This window comes from Solea solea, chromosome 1, assembly GCF_958295425.1.
Source record: "Solea solea chromosome 1, fSolSol10.1, whole genome shotgun sequence".
Taxonomy (NCBI): domain Eukaryota; kingdom Metazoa; phylum Chordata; class Actinopteri; order Pleuronectiformes; family Soleidae; genus Solea; species Solea solea.
Window position 1 is genome coordinate 18350912 of NC_081134.1, and position 17127 is coordinate 18368038.

Genomic DNA, 17127 nt, shown 5'->3' on the forward strand with positions numbered 1-17127 from the left:
GAGAAGTATCACAAATATGACACTGATCCTGAGGACAAATTATGCAAGGTGTAAGATACACTCAAAAGTAAAACAAAAGAAAAAATAAAATACAAAGAAAATAAAAATATTAAAATTCCCAAAAATAAATACATAGAGAAGGGAATGACAGACTTTTGTACACTTACTTTTCCAACTGACAATAAACACTAACTACATAACTACTTTTTTTTTACATTTAAAAGAATTTCAAGTTTTTGCCAATAAACACTTGCTAGCTAACTAGCTAGCTAGCTAATTAAATAAAAAACCTTTATAGGGCCACACGGTGGTGTAGTGGTTAGCACTCTCGCCTTGCAGCGAGAAGACCCGGGTTCGAGCCCCGGTTGGAACAAGGGCCTTTCTGCATGGAGTTTGCATGTTCTCCCCGTGTGTGCGTGGGTTCTCTCCGGGTACTCCGGCTTCCTCCCACAGTCCAAAAACATGCAATGTGGGGATAGGTAAATTGGACACTCCAAATTGACCATAGGAGTGAGTGTGAGAGTGAATGGTTGTTTGTCTCTTTCTGTGTGTGGCCCTGCGACGGACTGGCGAACTGTCCAGGGTGTACCCCGCCTATCGCCCGATGTAGCTGAGATTGGCACAGCACCCCCCGCAACCCTCTGGTTGAGGATAAAGCGGTAGATGATGACTGACTGACTGACCTTTATAGACTACTTTTAAAGAACTTCAAGTTTTTATAGACACACTAACTTTTCCAACTGCCACCATTCGCTAGTTAGCTAAATAAATACAGAACTAAATAAATAAATAACTGTTATAGACTAACTTTCCAACTGCCAATAGACTATCGCTAGCTAGCTAGCTAACTAACTTTTATAGACTACTCTTAAAAAATATTGTCTACCACAGAGCCACCACTTTTTTTAAATACTTTTACTTCTAAAACTTATGCAGTACATGTTATACTTAAGTACATATGTAAATGTAATATACTCAAGTATCCCTTTTAGGTTCTTTATACCAGACTGGTTTCAAAGCTTCCCCCCCCCCAAATTCTCAAACTTTCAACGGTTTCAAGGACCTGTAGGAACCCTGGTGCATTTGCACCAATGCTGTTCAAAGACCAAACCAAATAAAACCCTACATAATGCTGATTAAACACATTCTCACTGGTTTAAATGGGGAGTTTTTAATCACTGGGAGTGAAATATTCGTCCACTGTTTTACAGGTTCTCTCCTACTCCCGCCCCCTATTCTCCTAAAATCCTTTTCTCTGTGATGTGGGGGAATGAAGGAGGGATTGACGGGTGGTGGTGGGGGGTGCAGATGGTCTGGTCAGAGAAAGAGAGAGAGAGGGGTGGAGCAAAGGAGACAGAGAGTGACTGGCAAGCAGCAGGCTGTTTTTTGGGCAAGGTCGATCGGTGGGAGGGCCCATTGTGATGCAACGTTGCATAAATAATGCCACGGGGCTTCTAAATGCTCCGTTGCTATGGGGACCTTTGTGCCTCGGTGAACACACTGTGTGTGTGTGTGTGTGTTTCATGGCCCCCGAGGAGGGACGGAGGAAAAAGACATAGAGAGTGAGGGGAGCTCAAGTGACACTTGTAGTCTCTCCCTCTCTCTCTCATTCTCTCTGTTTTGCTTGCTGTGCCCTGACCCGGGACGGATGAGTGTCTGGAGGAGGGAGAAAGGCGGGACACCCTGTGATTTTTGTGTGTGTGTGTGTGTCTGGTGAAGTATGGTCCATGTGAAGGTATGTGTGTTTGTTTATTTCTGTACATTCTTTTTTTTCCTCTCCTAAATCCCACCACCAATCTGTGGCAGAGCACATTCCATCATGGTGTGTGTGTGTCTCCATCTGCAGTAACAGGTGTCTGTCTGTCAGCCTTGAATTGGAGGGAGCAGAGATTGGAGAGGCAGGGGCGAGAGAGGTGGGGGGGAGGGTGGGGTGAGAGGGTATCGCTTTTGGTTGTTTTCGAGGAGCCTCACATCCAATATTCTCATGGCCTCGCTGCGTCCGTCACAGGAGTAAAAGAAAAAAGACAAAAAACTTCTTGTTCTGATGTGATTTTGCCCTAAAAGTAGGTTGTTTATACTCTTTTTTTTGAGCAAATGAGGTTTGGTTTCTTTGAGATGTAAATGGAGACGTTACTTTGTTAAGCGGATATGTGTTTACATCAAAGGATTGCACACGCTATATATATTTCTTTTTTAAAAAGGCGTTTGTGTGTGTTGAAATGTGTACGCTGAATGCATTTTTAGTGTGTGTAATGTGATTTTTCGTCCTTTATTTACGTTTTATTACTTTTCTAACCGGGTTTATATCGAGCTCCATGTTCCATCTCATTGTTTACACTGGCAGTACTCTTGTCTTGAATCTCGGCTGAAGTTTTAAGAAGCAAGTTTTCATTTTTCTTTGTTTTTGTCGTTTGTTATTTATTTGCTAAATAATTTATGGTCAGCCCAGTAAACACAGAGGTGATTTTTCTGCTCTGTCCGCTGTTGAACAGTGGATATTATTTTCTGCAGTCAACCGTAAACAAGTTCCACGCGCTGTGGAGCTGGAGGTGTGTAAACAGGGTCGAGTGCATGTTCCTCTCACTTTGCGACAGTATTAACACATGAGTGGGTTTGCATGAATGTGTGTGTGTTACAGCACGTGGCATAGATTTTTCTGTGTCCTAATTCGCTGCCATTTTAAGTTTGATGTCTTTGTTTACAGTGGAATACACTTAACTATGTCATGAAGACAATGGGAAACGTTGTCCACTTTACTGTGTGACACAGCAGTTTGTCTTAATTTATGTATGGGAAAAATGTTTGTGTGTGTTCTCACACACTGTAAGAGGCTTTAGGCTGTGGATACATAACATATAACAATATTGCAAAGAAATGTGTGAAAACAATATTTATGATGATATTTTAAAAGAATGGAACAATGTTTTATTGATGATTGCAGACAGCGGCATTTATTAGTGCCAAGAATGTGAGAGCATTTCCATAATTCTTTACTGAGTTGACGACTAAAGTGCATTTATTACAAGGTGGAGGCAGCAGTAGCAGCAGCAGGGTTGTACAGTAGTTGGTAGAGTGCATGTTTAAATATTACGGTGTTTCCTGAATGCATTTCTTGACTTTTTCCTTTTCGCTTTATCCCGTGTTTTTACACTGTTCATGTTACATTGCAAAATGTAAAACGATAATCCTTACATGTGTCCACTTCTACCACCACGATAGTATGTTTGCTAATTTATTTTGTTGTTACCCTACTAACACACAACGCTCAAAGAACGTTCCTTCAGGGCTAGGTAGGAGCCTAATGTTCCCTAAATGTTGAGGGAATAAATTAAGCTCCTCGGCTTTGGAATACCCTGCCATGTTACATCAGATAGTCCCGGACTCTTGAGATCATTGGTTACATACAGTGTGATGACCGGGTTTAGCAGGGTGCTAAATACAGTGACAGACGTGCGTTGTTTTGGCTGTGAAAAACCTTTCCACCCATCTTCCACTTCTACTGTATCCAGCACCATATTAGCATAGCATGGCAAGGCTTCAGTGTGATTTGATTTGTCAGGCGAGAATTAGACGACTGCTTTCATGTGACGCTGACACACACACACACACACACACACACACACACACACACACACACACACACAAAGAAAATAAAAAGAAACAAATTCTCCCCTCAGACTTCTTCATCTGCTCCCCGGACTTTTCCACCCGCAGAGTAACAAATGTCACATTTGTGACGGCTTTTCGCTTGACCCCTCAGTTCTGCGACGTATCAAACTCTCTCTCTCAGTGAATATCTGTCAGACCCATGGCTGCCTGCTCTGTTTTACCACCACAGACTGCAGACTCCATTAAACAACGATTAAAAATGTGTTTCCGACGATGGAGCCAAAATAATGATGAGGATGACTGTAAATGTGACAGTAAATAAATGGACAGATTGTTTTGACACACTCTCTCTCTCTCTCTCTCTCTCTCTGTCTCTCTCTCTCTAGGAGTTGCAGTTTGAACGTCTGACCAGGGAACTGGAAGCCGAACGACAGATTGTTGCCAGTCAGCTGGAGAGATGCAAGCTTGGCTCTGAGACAGGAAGCATGACGAGCATCAGGTGTGTGTGTGTGTGTGTTTGTGTGTGTTTGTTTGTGTGTTTATGTGTGTGTCAGCTGTGCTCGTGTCAGTGACTTTATGGCTTTACAGCTGGTCACTCTACAGAAACACGTCTTGATTTCTATCCAAATCTCATCTCTTCCTGGCTCAAACCACAGTTGAAGAACGTGGGTGTTTTGCTTTTGAAGTCAGAGGGTACAATGTTCCTGCATTCCTCCGGTGCACTGGCTCGAGTTCCTTCTCCGGTTACCACATACTTTCTACAGTAGTTTTGCGGGAGAGTTGTACTGTACTCATACTACAGTCATATTGCTGTTATCTAAGATTTTTTTAGCTTCTGTCAGTGAAATCCTTCAGGTAAAATATTAAGATCTCATCCAACAGCTCCATATTCTTTCTAAGTGTATGCTCAGGTCTCTAAAGCCTGTTCCACACTAGATTTCGGTCTAGATCTGGACCTTCCGACTATCATGGGTGTTTTCCAATTTGATTTGAATAGAATACCTAGCCAAATTATCCTGTAGTGTGAGCGATTAACAGACGCGATTTTAATGTCATATGATGTCTTCCCGATTTCAAATCGCAAGTATTAAACACGTTTGATATATACGACTGAACATTGATTAGGAGCGTAAGCAGAACCCCGCAATAACCAACGAGAACGAGTTGATTGGGAAACGGATGTTGCATACTTTTGTTTACACTTACAGTTAGCTTCCATGTCTGTTTACATTCTGAAGTCACGTTAAATCACGTGAGTTTCTGTGAGATCTCAATCTCAAATTAGTCTCTACTTTCTCAGGATTGAAACATTGAAAAAATTGTGTCAAAGTTCATTGTGTCTGTAGTTTTCCATGTTTTTTGTTTAGTTTAATTTAGATTTGAAAATCCTCTCGTGTGGGGCAGGCTTAAGGCTAAACTGGGATTTATTATACATCAGATTTGACCGTTCACATTCAACTACAAGTGAAAAAAAGTGTCTACCTCTATACCAACTGTGTCCAATATTGATACCTATATCAGTCCGATACAAAGATTTAAATTTTTATGTCTTCACGGCAAAGGAAAAGATTGTTTCCATCTGGACGTGGCCTAAATTCGGATAGAAATCCTGAATAGTTCTGCTTTAAGTACTTGAAGCTTCTGTGATGCGAGTGCTTTTGGAATTTAAAGGGAAACTTGTGTGAGGTATGATGACACAAGAAACACATTCTTACACATTTCAAACACGACGTGCAATGTTCTGTCAATTAAAACTTTAATTGCTTCACACAAAGAAGTCAACAATGTGCAGCTGTCACAGGAGTCTATTATTCTACTCAGGGCCCCCATTTGTTTCCCGTGAAAACTGTGCACAATGTGAAGGGACCGTCACATTATCTGCCCGCTGATTGAGTTTGGACCCGAGCCTCCTCTCTGCTCTGAGCCCAAAGAGCACATTCTACTCATTCCCCGCCAGTGTCAATGTGAGAACAGCACTGCTCAAACTGTTGTGCTAATGCACTTAGCCTCCCTCTCAGGACAATGTAACACAATTAAAGCCTCCGTCTCACCCCCCTTCCTCCCCATTCACACATAAATAGACACATACAAACCATCACCTTTTGGAGCAAGTGGGGATTCCATCCAGCTCAAACTAATTACTCATCTGCCCTGGACTGTAACTCTCATTTCAGTGGGGTTCACCAACAAAGAACAGGAAGATGCTCCAAACCTGATTCATCCACACGTCTAATTAACCAGCGTGTGCAGTTAGCTCTTCAGCGCTGTAACACGAGGGCCTCAATTTAAAATCTGCGGCAACGTGGGAGATTGAAAAGAAAAAAAAAACATGTTTGACTTTCCCATCTGCACACAGATGGAACAAAGGCTCTGCCATTTCGCTAACTCGATTAGATGCTTTTATGGTTTAGTGAGGAGCAGATCACTCTGCCGTCTCTCACTTTCTGTATGCTGTCCAACGCGTTTGACTCGGAGGTAAATGGACAAATGGTCCAGCGGAAATGAGTCCACAGAGGAAATATGCTGGGATTTGTTTTAATGCCTGAAGTGTCGGGTTTATGTTTAACCCTCTTATGACCATCAAGACAATCAGGCCGCCTGGATTTATTTTAATTTTATGGCTGTAGAATTGTCAAAAAATGTTCAGTGAGTGAGTGCCTCTTTCTGGCAGTTATTCAACCATTCATTTTATGTAAACTTGTCCGTTGTGAACATAGCATTACTCATTGTATCTTGCTATCGTGCTAGCTGGCTAGCTAGAAGTGTTGCCAACTCCCCAGTAAGGGATGTAGCAATTAGCTGTTCCTGAAAGTCGCTAAATTACATCATCACCTAATTTGAGCTTCAATGGGATGGTGTGTGTAAAACAAGCTTCAAAATACTTTTCACCAACAAATGTTGTTAGTTGCTTATTTGAAAATCATTAGCTAGAGGAGTGTGAATACTCGCTAAATAGTCTGCATGATGCTAGCTAGCTAGCTAGTTAGTCACATGTCAAAAAGTATATAAGTAGCTAATAAACACCTGTGTTCCATTCTTCAAAAGTATAAAAGTGTGAGCTGAAACCCTGACAGCTAAATTGGTAGCCACTGCTATATCAGAAAAGCTGTATAATGTAAGAATTTAAGTTATTTTTATACACTGATTACAGTATTCATCAGTTGAAGGATTTCTGTCGTTTAAATGTGACAAATTGTTGAACAAAGACATTTATGTACCAAACTAACTAGCTAATCAATTAATCTGGTAACAAAATAGTAGATGTTAAATAGATGGTACATTACATGTACAATCTGCAGCGTATTTCAATTAGGAAATGTGTGTAATGTGTAACGTGATTGGGCTACAACAATTAATCAAATGTATTGTCCAATATTTTCACAATTTCTTAATTTTCAGCTTCTATAATGTGAATACTTTCTAGTTTATTTGCTCCATATGACACAGATATCATTAAAACTGAATGATTTTGGTTTGAGACATTATTTCGAGGTTTGGGAAACCAATCAACATCTTTCAGCAATTTCTGGCCCAAACAAGGACTCAATTAATCAAGATAATAATCTGTAATTAATGAATTATGAAAATAATCATGACTTGCAGCTCTATATCTACATACAAACACTAGCTACAAATCTGCAGCCCGACACATCTTTCCCTATGATGTAGCTCCAATTTCTACACCCAGACAGACAATATATATAATATGACCATCATGACCAGGGACAGTGCAGTCGCCGTGTGGGGTTTTAACCTTGGCAGATGGTTGTGCCAGATATAATAAAGACTGTGTGTCACTGTGCTCAGGGTGACTTTTCATAACTTCTGGCTTAGGAAAGTTGAGAAAAATCATGTGATGGGGGGTAAAGTGTCTGGCAGAAAAGCCAACACAAGAGAATCGGGGAATGTGAATCGTAAGAATTGTCACGTCATCGTAAGGGCTTTTAGTCCTTGCAAGCTGTTTCAATTTCGCTTTAATATTTTTATATGACAGCTCCCCATAAAAAACAGTCGGGTTAAAGCATGAAGAATGTGAATTATGAATGAGCGTTACTTGCAGCTGTGTGGACAGTGGGGGTGCTGCGAGTTCAGAAAGCTGCTCCTGTTGTGTTATGGAAGATAAAGACTTTCAGAGGTGCTAATGAGTTCTTCAGCTCTGCCTTTGTTTCCAGTCTTAATCAGTCACCACAGGTCACGGTGTCTGCCACGGCATATGCTGCTGCTTTAACACCTCAAAAAGTACAAATCCTGCCTCTCTCTTGTGTGTGTGTGTGTGTGTGTGTGTGTGTTGCTTTGCAAGTTAAATTGAAACAATTATGTCTGTGAAGAGAAAAAAAAAACTGTGATATAAACTTTGTCTAAATTCAGAAGCCGTCTCCTTCACTGAAGATCACAGACAATAAACTAATATTAGATTGAATATCCTTGCTGCATGTAACGTGAACGGTTTTACATGTTTAGGTCCCGCTTGATTTCTTGATTTCTTACACCAATATAGAGCAATAGTTCTCAGTCCTGGTCTCATCAGGCTTTATGCAGACCTTGATGACCAGCTGACCGTTTCAATCAGTTGTGTTGGAGCAGGGAAATCAAGAAACCCTTCTATGAGGAGTACGAGTTTAGGACAATCTGGCTGGTAGCAGTGTTTTGGGAGCCCGAAAACCAGCGTGAGAAACTCATCTTGCCTTGTCATCCTTGTCTTTTGTTTGAAGTTTGTACACGGCGCACAGCATTTATTTGCACGCTCCATGCCTTAGTGTCCATTTTTGGTGTCCATCTGTGGCAGTGTTACAGCGCCACATACAGGCCTGGCATATGTACTACAGGGCTTAGAGTCATTTTGGTGACATGAAGACATACACATGAATGTCTTCATGTGTATGAAGACATTCATAGAAACAATGCTGTGTTTTAATCATGAAAAAGACCATTTAGGTCAAATTCTGTGTAGGGATGGGAATTGGTACCAGTCTGACACTAGTCAAAATTACTGGATCGGATATCAGATTGATACAATACAATACAATACAAAAATCCTATAAACTGCATGCTTCACTATGCACAGACTGTAAAAATGTAATTAAAAATCAACAAAACCATTTTTTTTTCATTCATGTTTAGGGCTGTTTCTTCTTTTTGGGATAACTATCTTTGCTACACAGTTGGAGAATTATGTCTTTGAAATGACTCAGCACAAATGGGTTGTTAACAGCGTCTGTCTCGGACTAATAGTTTGTGATTTTGATGGTTTAGTCCCATCCTTAGTTCTGTTTCCATGTTCCCGCTGATATTAAGCAGACTCAGTATTTCAGTTTTTACCTGTGGTGTCTCTGCGGCTCCTGCTTCACTCTGCCAGAGGAACGTCCTCCTCTCAGGGTGGGCTGCTTGTCTGTCTGCCTCTTTTTGGCTGTGCATATCTGTGACATTTGTCCACTAATCGGCTGTGTGCATGTCTGGCTGCTGAGTTGTATGTGTGTGTGTGTGTAATGCACCCGGCAGATATGGCCGCCTATCTTCTGGCGGGAAAGGGTGACCCCGTCATGCGAGCCCAGCGAGGGCCCATTACCCAGAAGCTGTCAGGGCAGTTAGCTGCCAGTTAGACTCACTGCACCACCGTGTGGTTCTGTCTTTACACCCCCCAGTATAAACACGTATACTAATGTCTGCAGAGCTGCAGCTTTACTTTATCACCACTTTATGTTTGTTTTACGTCAAAGAACAAGATGACATGGAATAACGGGTGGATTAAATGTTTGCACATGTACTTCACACACTGGTATGGTAAAGAAGGTGACTAATTATGTTTGTTTAATTTTCTACGCACTCAAAAAAAGCTCAATATTCCTCAGCTCCACTTCCGATCACATACATATATATACAGTCAGTAGAAGAGTATTTCTGATTTTCACTACGTGTATTACTAGAGGAAGCTCGTACCACCGTTTGAGAACCATATCCTTAGACTTGACTTGACTCATTAAGGTTTCATTGTGTACGATTTAGTGACATCTAATGGTTGAACCTGCAGATTGCAGAATTCTTTTAGTTTCTTTGCTCCATAAGTCAAAGAAATCACTGAAAATCAATCATTTTGATTCAATCATTATTGTCGGCGTTGGACAACACCAATTGACATTCTCCAACATTTTCGGACATTTTCTGGACCAAACAAGTCATGGATTAATCGGGAAAAAAATCCACAGATTAATTGATGATGAAATTAATTGCTAGTTGCAGCCCTATAGTGATCATACACTTATACACACTGAATCACTTTGTAATCTGTAGAAACAGATACAAATGCAAATCCATTTTTGAACCTGATTTGTTTTGCATGCTCCTTATCATCATGATAATAGTGTGTAATAATGCGATGATCCACAAAGGTTCTGATTCCTCACGAGTGAACGTTCAAATAGGAATGGAATAGAAAGGATGAGGGGGTCAGGTTACATTTTAAACATTTCCATTTGATGTGATCCATACTGAAGACGACGTATTGATCTGACGGTGTGTGAGGAGAAGAAGAAGAGAAAAGAAAAGAAGGGAGAAGGTCATCGTTGTGTGACCTATACAGCCTGAGCGGAGGGAGGGAAGAGGAAACAGAAGTGTAGCTGAAAGAAGAAGTAAAAGAAGTATGTGTATGATTCACTCATGTCCAGTAACACATCACCAGCTTTGATCTAAACTGCAATTTCACACACTGTGATCTGTGTGCGAGCGTGGACTTCATTTATTTTATTTTATTTTTTTTCCAATAATGAAGCAGCGTTTTAATGTTATTGGATTAATTAAGGATGGTAGGATAGTATTGTCAGTGGCTGGATTAACAGTGAGGCGCTCAGACTCTCAGGGGCATCATAGCGCCTGATTTACATTACAATACAACACACCTCAGATTAATAAGAGTAATATTTGTGTTTAATCCAAATGACCTGAAACAAGAATTGCCACTTCATTTGATTTAATTCGTTCAGACTCCAAGTGTGATTTTATTAGGGGAATTTCGTTTGGGTTTTTTACCATGTAATTCCATTGATTTAACATTTTAAAACTAACAGATGTAAAGAATGAGGGTAATTTAAAGTTGGAATAGACAATTTGTTAAAACAACAAAATCAATCTATGAGGCTTTAACAAAAGCTGCAGGAGACAAATGCATGGCTTGTTTTGCTTTTCCATCAGTGATAGTACCTGGTGTTTTTATATAGCTTTTAATGGTCTCCAACTGGTGGCCCGTGGGCCAAAAGTGGCCCGCCATCAGCATCAGTATCTGGCCAGCAGATGATTTAACAAATCTGATCTGAAAATATTTGCTTATCTTCGCAAAAAAAAAAAAAATGTCCTGTTGCTAGATTTGACAGTTAACTTAAATGAAATGTTTGCTTTGGAAAAAATGAAAATAAAAACACTGCTGTCGTCATGGAGACAGCCAAGTTTGGGCAGTAATGAAGTGCATAGTTCTCAAAGAAAAAGCAATAATTCTTAAAATTTAAATGATGCACAATGAATATTAACAGTACGAGTGCGTATTTCACACGCAAGCTGGTGATTAAAGACAACGTCCACATTATGGTTAATTTAAAGCAGCAAACGTGGGGTTTTTGTTTGTGACTGAAGACGTTTTAAGGCACTTTGTCTGATGAAGATACAACGTTTTGGCCCAAATGTACAAAAATTGGTCTTCTGCCACATTTAGCTGCTGATCCCTGCACTAGTTTGTGTTTGTGTCGCGTATAAAACGACGTGACTGATACCAAACTGAGTAAAGTTAGAACTGTATAAGGGAAAAGTGCCATAAACCTTGGGGAGGAACGTGAAGAATAAGAGGGACAGGAAATTAAATGTAGGAGTCGACATGGTTGCAAAGTGGGGGGGTGGGGGCTGACGGCGGGAATAACATGATGCCAGGAGGCAGGGAGGAGGAGGAAGAAGGTTGAGGCATTATCATGTAAAATCCCTTTTAACCTGCCGCGCTGCAAATAACCAAACACACACAGAGGGAGGATGAATCACTCGTAAAACCCAGACACTTTTCATAAACCTCATACCACAGACTGTCTGTCAACATGGCTCTTTGTGTATGTGTGTGTGTGTGGTGGGTAGACTGAGGAAATGCTCGTACAGTGTTTCTGACACATTTTAGGAGAGAACTAACTGTATTTCCTTTCTGACGATGTGTGCACAGGCATTTTTCATTTAAGCCGTAAATTAATACGATGTTTAAATAATGTATCTGCACATCTTTTAATGAAGAAGGAAGTTATTCACCGGGGAAAATGGGGGAACATGGCTTACTGGAGGGTTACTGGTTCGAGTCCACACCAGCTCAAAGGGCTGGGGTACCCCTGGGCAAGGTACCCAACCCCCATTGCTTCCCCGGCGCCCGGGCACTGCTCAGTGGCTGCCCACTGCTCCTAATTCTAGGAAGGTTCCTAGTAGAGGATCCGTTAAGTGCAGAGAAAGAATTTCCCTAAGGGGATTAATAAAGTATAAATAAAAATGCTGTCATTATGCAACAAACACAGGTGCTGATTATGCTGTAGGTGTAACGCATTGTTGGCAGAGCTCAGGGGTCTCAAACTCAAATGACTTGGGGGCGTGTCTAGTTGGGCGGGTAGTACCTAAAAGTATAACGTACCTAAAAGTATAAAGTACCTAAAAGGAATACTTACCAGAAACTGACATTTACTTAAGTTTTAGAAGTAAAAGTATTGTAAAAGTGATGAGTTAGGATTGAGTCATGGTGGCTCAGTGGTAGCGCGAGTTATCTTTCAACTGGAAGGTTGTGGATTAAGTTCCAGGCTCTGCTAGTCTACATGTGTCCTGGAGCAAGGCACTTAACCCCATGTTGCAGCGTGTGAATGGGTGAAAACTGTAGTGTAAAGCAGCTCACCAAGGCTAGAAAAGTGTTATATAAATACAGACCATAATACCGACTCTTCTTCTGATTCTTTTGGTAGTAACGAGTGACAAAGATCGTTAGAGGAAACGTAGTGAAGTAAAAGTTGATGTACAGATACGTGACTTTTGTACTGAATTACATTATAACAAAGTATTTGTACTTTGTTACATTACAACGCTGGTGAAAAGTGAAAGAAAAGTCTAACTTTTTGAGAAAAAGACATCGAAATAACAATAATTATGATAATACTTCCCTTAATTGCAAAAATTAAAGTGTTTGTTTTGACATAGAACAATACATATTTCACAATATAAACATGTATGATTCAAAATCAATCCAGTCTTTAAAAAAAACAAAAAAAACATACAGAAATAATTAGTTATTACTTAATATTCAGGGTCGTTTGAGTTTGAGACACATTACTTGATCATAAAGATGCTGGACGTGTTCTAACGTCTGGGCACCAGTGGCTGCAGTTGTCTTACCCGGCTCATCCAGTAAAACCCATGACCCACAAAATCCATGATAACTTCATTTGGCATAATTGAATCCATTTCCTCTTACACCCCAACCCCCCTCCCCGCCTCTGAGCGCCTCACAGACAAGTCTGAATGTTTCGAGTTACACCTCGACACATGGCTTGACGAGACAAAAACGGGCTCCCCGCCACATTCATCCACACATGGCCTGTGGGAGCGAATGAGAAAAAAATCACGTACCAGTTTGTGAGAAGAAGAAGAAGTGCTGATGGCAAAAATTAATTAACGCAATCCCTTAAATGCAGTGTGTCAGAGTGAAAAGCTAAGCACACACCTCTGGAGTCGGAGGCAGGGTGCTGCGACGGGAAGACATATTGTCCGACTTTTTTTGGCCACAAAGCGATGTTTCCCTTAATTTAACGCTGGGTGTTTGCCATCCACTAAAGTGGTTTGGCTGGAGCAGATCGATGCTGATAAGGAGACCTGGCATATGGCTCTGGATAGTGTGTGTATGTGTGTGTGTGTGTGTGTGCGCCAATTCCAAAGCCATCAAATTGAATTGATATCCAGTTAGTAAGAGAGTAGATGGCCACGGCTTTGGCTTGTCAATCGTAAGTCAAGGAGAAAAAGAGAAAGGATAAGAAAATATGGTTCACTGCTACTGAGGCTGTAACAATTGTGATAAACACTGGGGTTTAAGTGCCAGGGCGGTGCCAGACTGTAATGCTCTAATGCAGTGTGATTCCCAAAGACTGGGTCAGGACCCACAGATGGGACACAGGAGATTTGTTTGGGGGGTCCCCAAACAAATTTGTGGTCATTTTCCAACCACATTCTTTGAATGGGACCAATTCAGAATTACATAATTTTTGCAGATATTGCTGGAAATTAGTTGCTACATTATGCACCAATATATTGTGATTTGGGTCACAACACTTGGTCTAAAAGGAAAAGCCGACAGGAAGGATGTCTTTGAGAAAATGAGCTGCTACTTCTCACTTCCTTAAACATTTCCCTTAGGCGTTTATCCGGTCAAATCTTCTTTAATTGAACATGATGTCTATCTTGTGAATTGTGTTCGTATTTAGAGGAAAATGGATGACACAAATTATTGGATTGACAGCTTGTATTGGTCACAGATGAGATCCGTGAACTTCCGGGATTCAAAAACTGATATTTTGGCAGTTAATTCGCAAAACATCTTGTGGCTTCTTAATGTGAGTTTGTCTTGCAACTGCAAGACTACGTCCATTTTTATATAGAGTCTTACATTTTTTTCTTTAAAGAATCAGTTGAGTATGTCAGCCTGTTAGAGAAGACAACTCTACTCCCACTCTGACTGTCCAAAGTTGGACTTTTGCTGATGAGCAACCGTCGCAGACTTTCTACGTCTTGCGTGAGAGGAAACTACTTTCCTGACCAGCAGATGGTGGTAATCCATATTTGTCAGTGAAAGAGGGAAACTGGAAGATTTCGGGAAGCTCATAACTAAGCGCTTGTTTACCTGTTTGGTCATGAGGTCGATGGACGCACTGAAGTTAGCATAGAGACACCGCGTTGTAGTTGTAACTAAATGAGGAACCTATGTGAGAAGATTCATATTGATGTGAGTTTGCTTGCTTCATCTTTTACGTGTCTCTTCATGTCTTCTAATTGGCTGGTTCTTGACTGCCAATCAAAGCAGTCTCACTGGTAAATGGACTCCGATTCAACACGTGGAATCGGCTGTTAAGCCGTTGTCAGGATCTTCTTATTTCCGCGCCGACAAATGCCAGCTCTGCCCCGTCGTTCACTGATCGTCCGACAGTCAACCGTCAGTGCCAAGTGTCGCAGGATTAAGACAAAACTTCTACTCCTGCTTTAAGAAAACGCTTCTCTCTGAACTGTAGTCCCAGAGGACGGTTTGTGTCCATTGACAACGCGCTTATTTATAGCCACTGACAGGCTCAGTGTTTTGGCCCTTGATAAGTGGGGAAGGCAAGGGAGGAGACGTGAGGAGCGCTGGCTCTCTGAAGTCGGCACACATCAGTTATTGTTTGTGCCGTGCTCGGGTTGAAACAGGCGTCTGATCGCGGTGCTCTGTGAAGTCCTGACGTGCCGCGCTTCAGGAGTCTTTTGTTGTCGTCAAGCAAGAAGCTCATTTTCGATTCCGTTTCGCGGGACCGCTTGAATGCCTGTACATCACCATAAAAAGAGATTTATCACAGCCAATCACTGTTGACATCACATTTGTCACAATGTATTCTCATCCACATCTGTGTTTGGAGGAATCCTGACGTTGCTGGAGAGTTTTCAGCGCATGGATTATTCATCTGCCAGATGGAATTATGCATCTGAAGATACCTTCTAGTGACGGCATCTACACGCACTGATGATCTGGGAAGAGTGGCTGGTGTCACGCAGAGATCCAACATGTCTTCCTCCTTTCTCTCATTTAACTTCTGGCCCAGAGTCAAAATGGCCGCCTCCCCCCACAGGCAGTCTCGGGAAGTCAATCTGACCAATTTACTGGGTCACAGGAGACTTCTGCTCCTCTCTGACTCGCTCGCTACATCCATTTGTGTGGAGCATGTGGACGGGTTAACACAGAAGGCAATCTGCGTCTCATCCCGCTGCGCTTTAATCACTTGCTTCAAAGCCTGTTGGGTTTTTTCCTCTCTCGATGGCAGAGGGGAAGAAAAAGGAAGCCCAACCCCAACTCAAATCGCCTGAATTACCCTTGCGTCAGACCCAGACGAGACTGATATCTCCCTTCACCTTCGCTGTCCTCGCTGCAGTCTGGCAGATCATGCTGAGCTTTTCTTTTTTTTATTTTATTATTATTAAAGAATGAACCGAATTTCACAAATAAAATATTATCGGTTGCAGCCAGACACAGAGCTCTGCACTCAGTCAGTGATATTCTCTTTGGAGATTGCAATCCACTGCAGCACTTCTGGCAACCCAAATTATTCATACGCATTTGCAACTTCACAAGGTTGACTTTTTATTGCTTTTTTTCCCCCTCTGCTTTTCTCTTACTTTAGTGAAGACTTATGGCACTTTTTTCCATTAAACAGTTCCTGCGCTACTCAACAAGTTTTTTTTACTTCTCCATTAGCGATAGTACCTGGTTCCTGGTGCTTTTTTAGTACCTGCTCTGATGAGGTTCGAAGTGTCGTCACTGGAAGAGTCTTGAGTGCAACGTCCAACACAAGAACCAAACCGAACCATGCCGAACTGTAGATCAGCTAAAATTTCTGAAAACAAAGGAAATGTCTAAAATGTCAATATTTAACAGAGGAGTCTGGTGTATTTAGCAACAGCACTGCTGAAAGTCGGCGATCGTGAGCCGAATCACAACCCGTTCAGTTTTATTTCAGTTGAGTGACCGTCAACGATTCTGTGAACAAATCAACTGATTCTGATGATTCAGTTACACCGAAAACAACTGCTTTGACCACCACTGTTTGTGTCGCATATGAAACATCTTCACGTCAGTTACACGCAGCCATGCTATAATGACCCCGCCCATGTTGAGGAGGAACTATGAAGTCATGGAAAACGACGTGACTGATACCAAACCGAGTAGAGTAGAGCCAAGTAGACCTGTAGAATATAACATGATTGTGGTACAAGAAGTTTTCACCAGGACTTTTGCTCCTGTGCATGATTGCAGACCATAGCAAAGGGAAGAACTAAGGGAAAATTCCATTACCATTAAGTTTCTCTATGTGCTCAATATTTACTCTTTTTGGCCGGACCTCGACAACAGCCAGCTCTACAAATGCAAATGTCCTTGATTGACCGATTGACTGAATTAGTGCTTGTCAGCCGGCCAGTCATTGTGTTAATCCCATTGCATGCTCTATAAACACGATTTAGCTGTTAGCAGTTACTGTTACATCACGAGGAAGTGTGACTCTCTGATATTCTGCTTCTAGCTGCCAAGTAGAGCATGTCTGTCGTGGGAATATTGTTGTAATGTAAATGCAATGCTGCAATAACATCATGCTCTAGTTGCTCATGGGTATCAATACTTTTGTGGTATTGACCAAAATTTTGGGCCGAGTATTAAGGATAAATGATTTTGAGAGAATATCTAATTGCGGTTTTCCTGTCGTATTCATAGATTTAAAATGTGATGGAACATTA

The 17127-nt window shown here is 41.3% G+C and overlaps 1 protein-coding gene across 7 annotated transcripts in view; it reads left to right on the forward strand.

Annotated features, from left to right (window-relative positions):
- The window catches only part of ctnnd2b (catenin (cadherin-associated protein), delta 2b), a 135503-nt gene that overhangs the window by 45012 nt on the left and 73364 nt on the right, over positions 1-17127 (forward strand). For 5 of the 7 annotated variants that reach the window (XM_058627597.1, XM_058627605.1, XM_058627589.1 and 2 more), the window contains exon 3: positions 3996-4108. In XM_058627597.1, coding sequence (XP_058483580.1) covers positions 3996-4108 — 113 coding nt within the window. Of the gene's footprint in view, positions 1-1563; positions 1736-1972; positions 2064-3995; positions 4109-17127 lie in introns of those variants that run through there. The other 2 variants (XM_058627631.1, XM_058627639.1) reach the window with 2 other exon arrangements.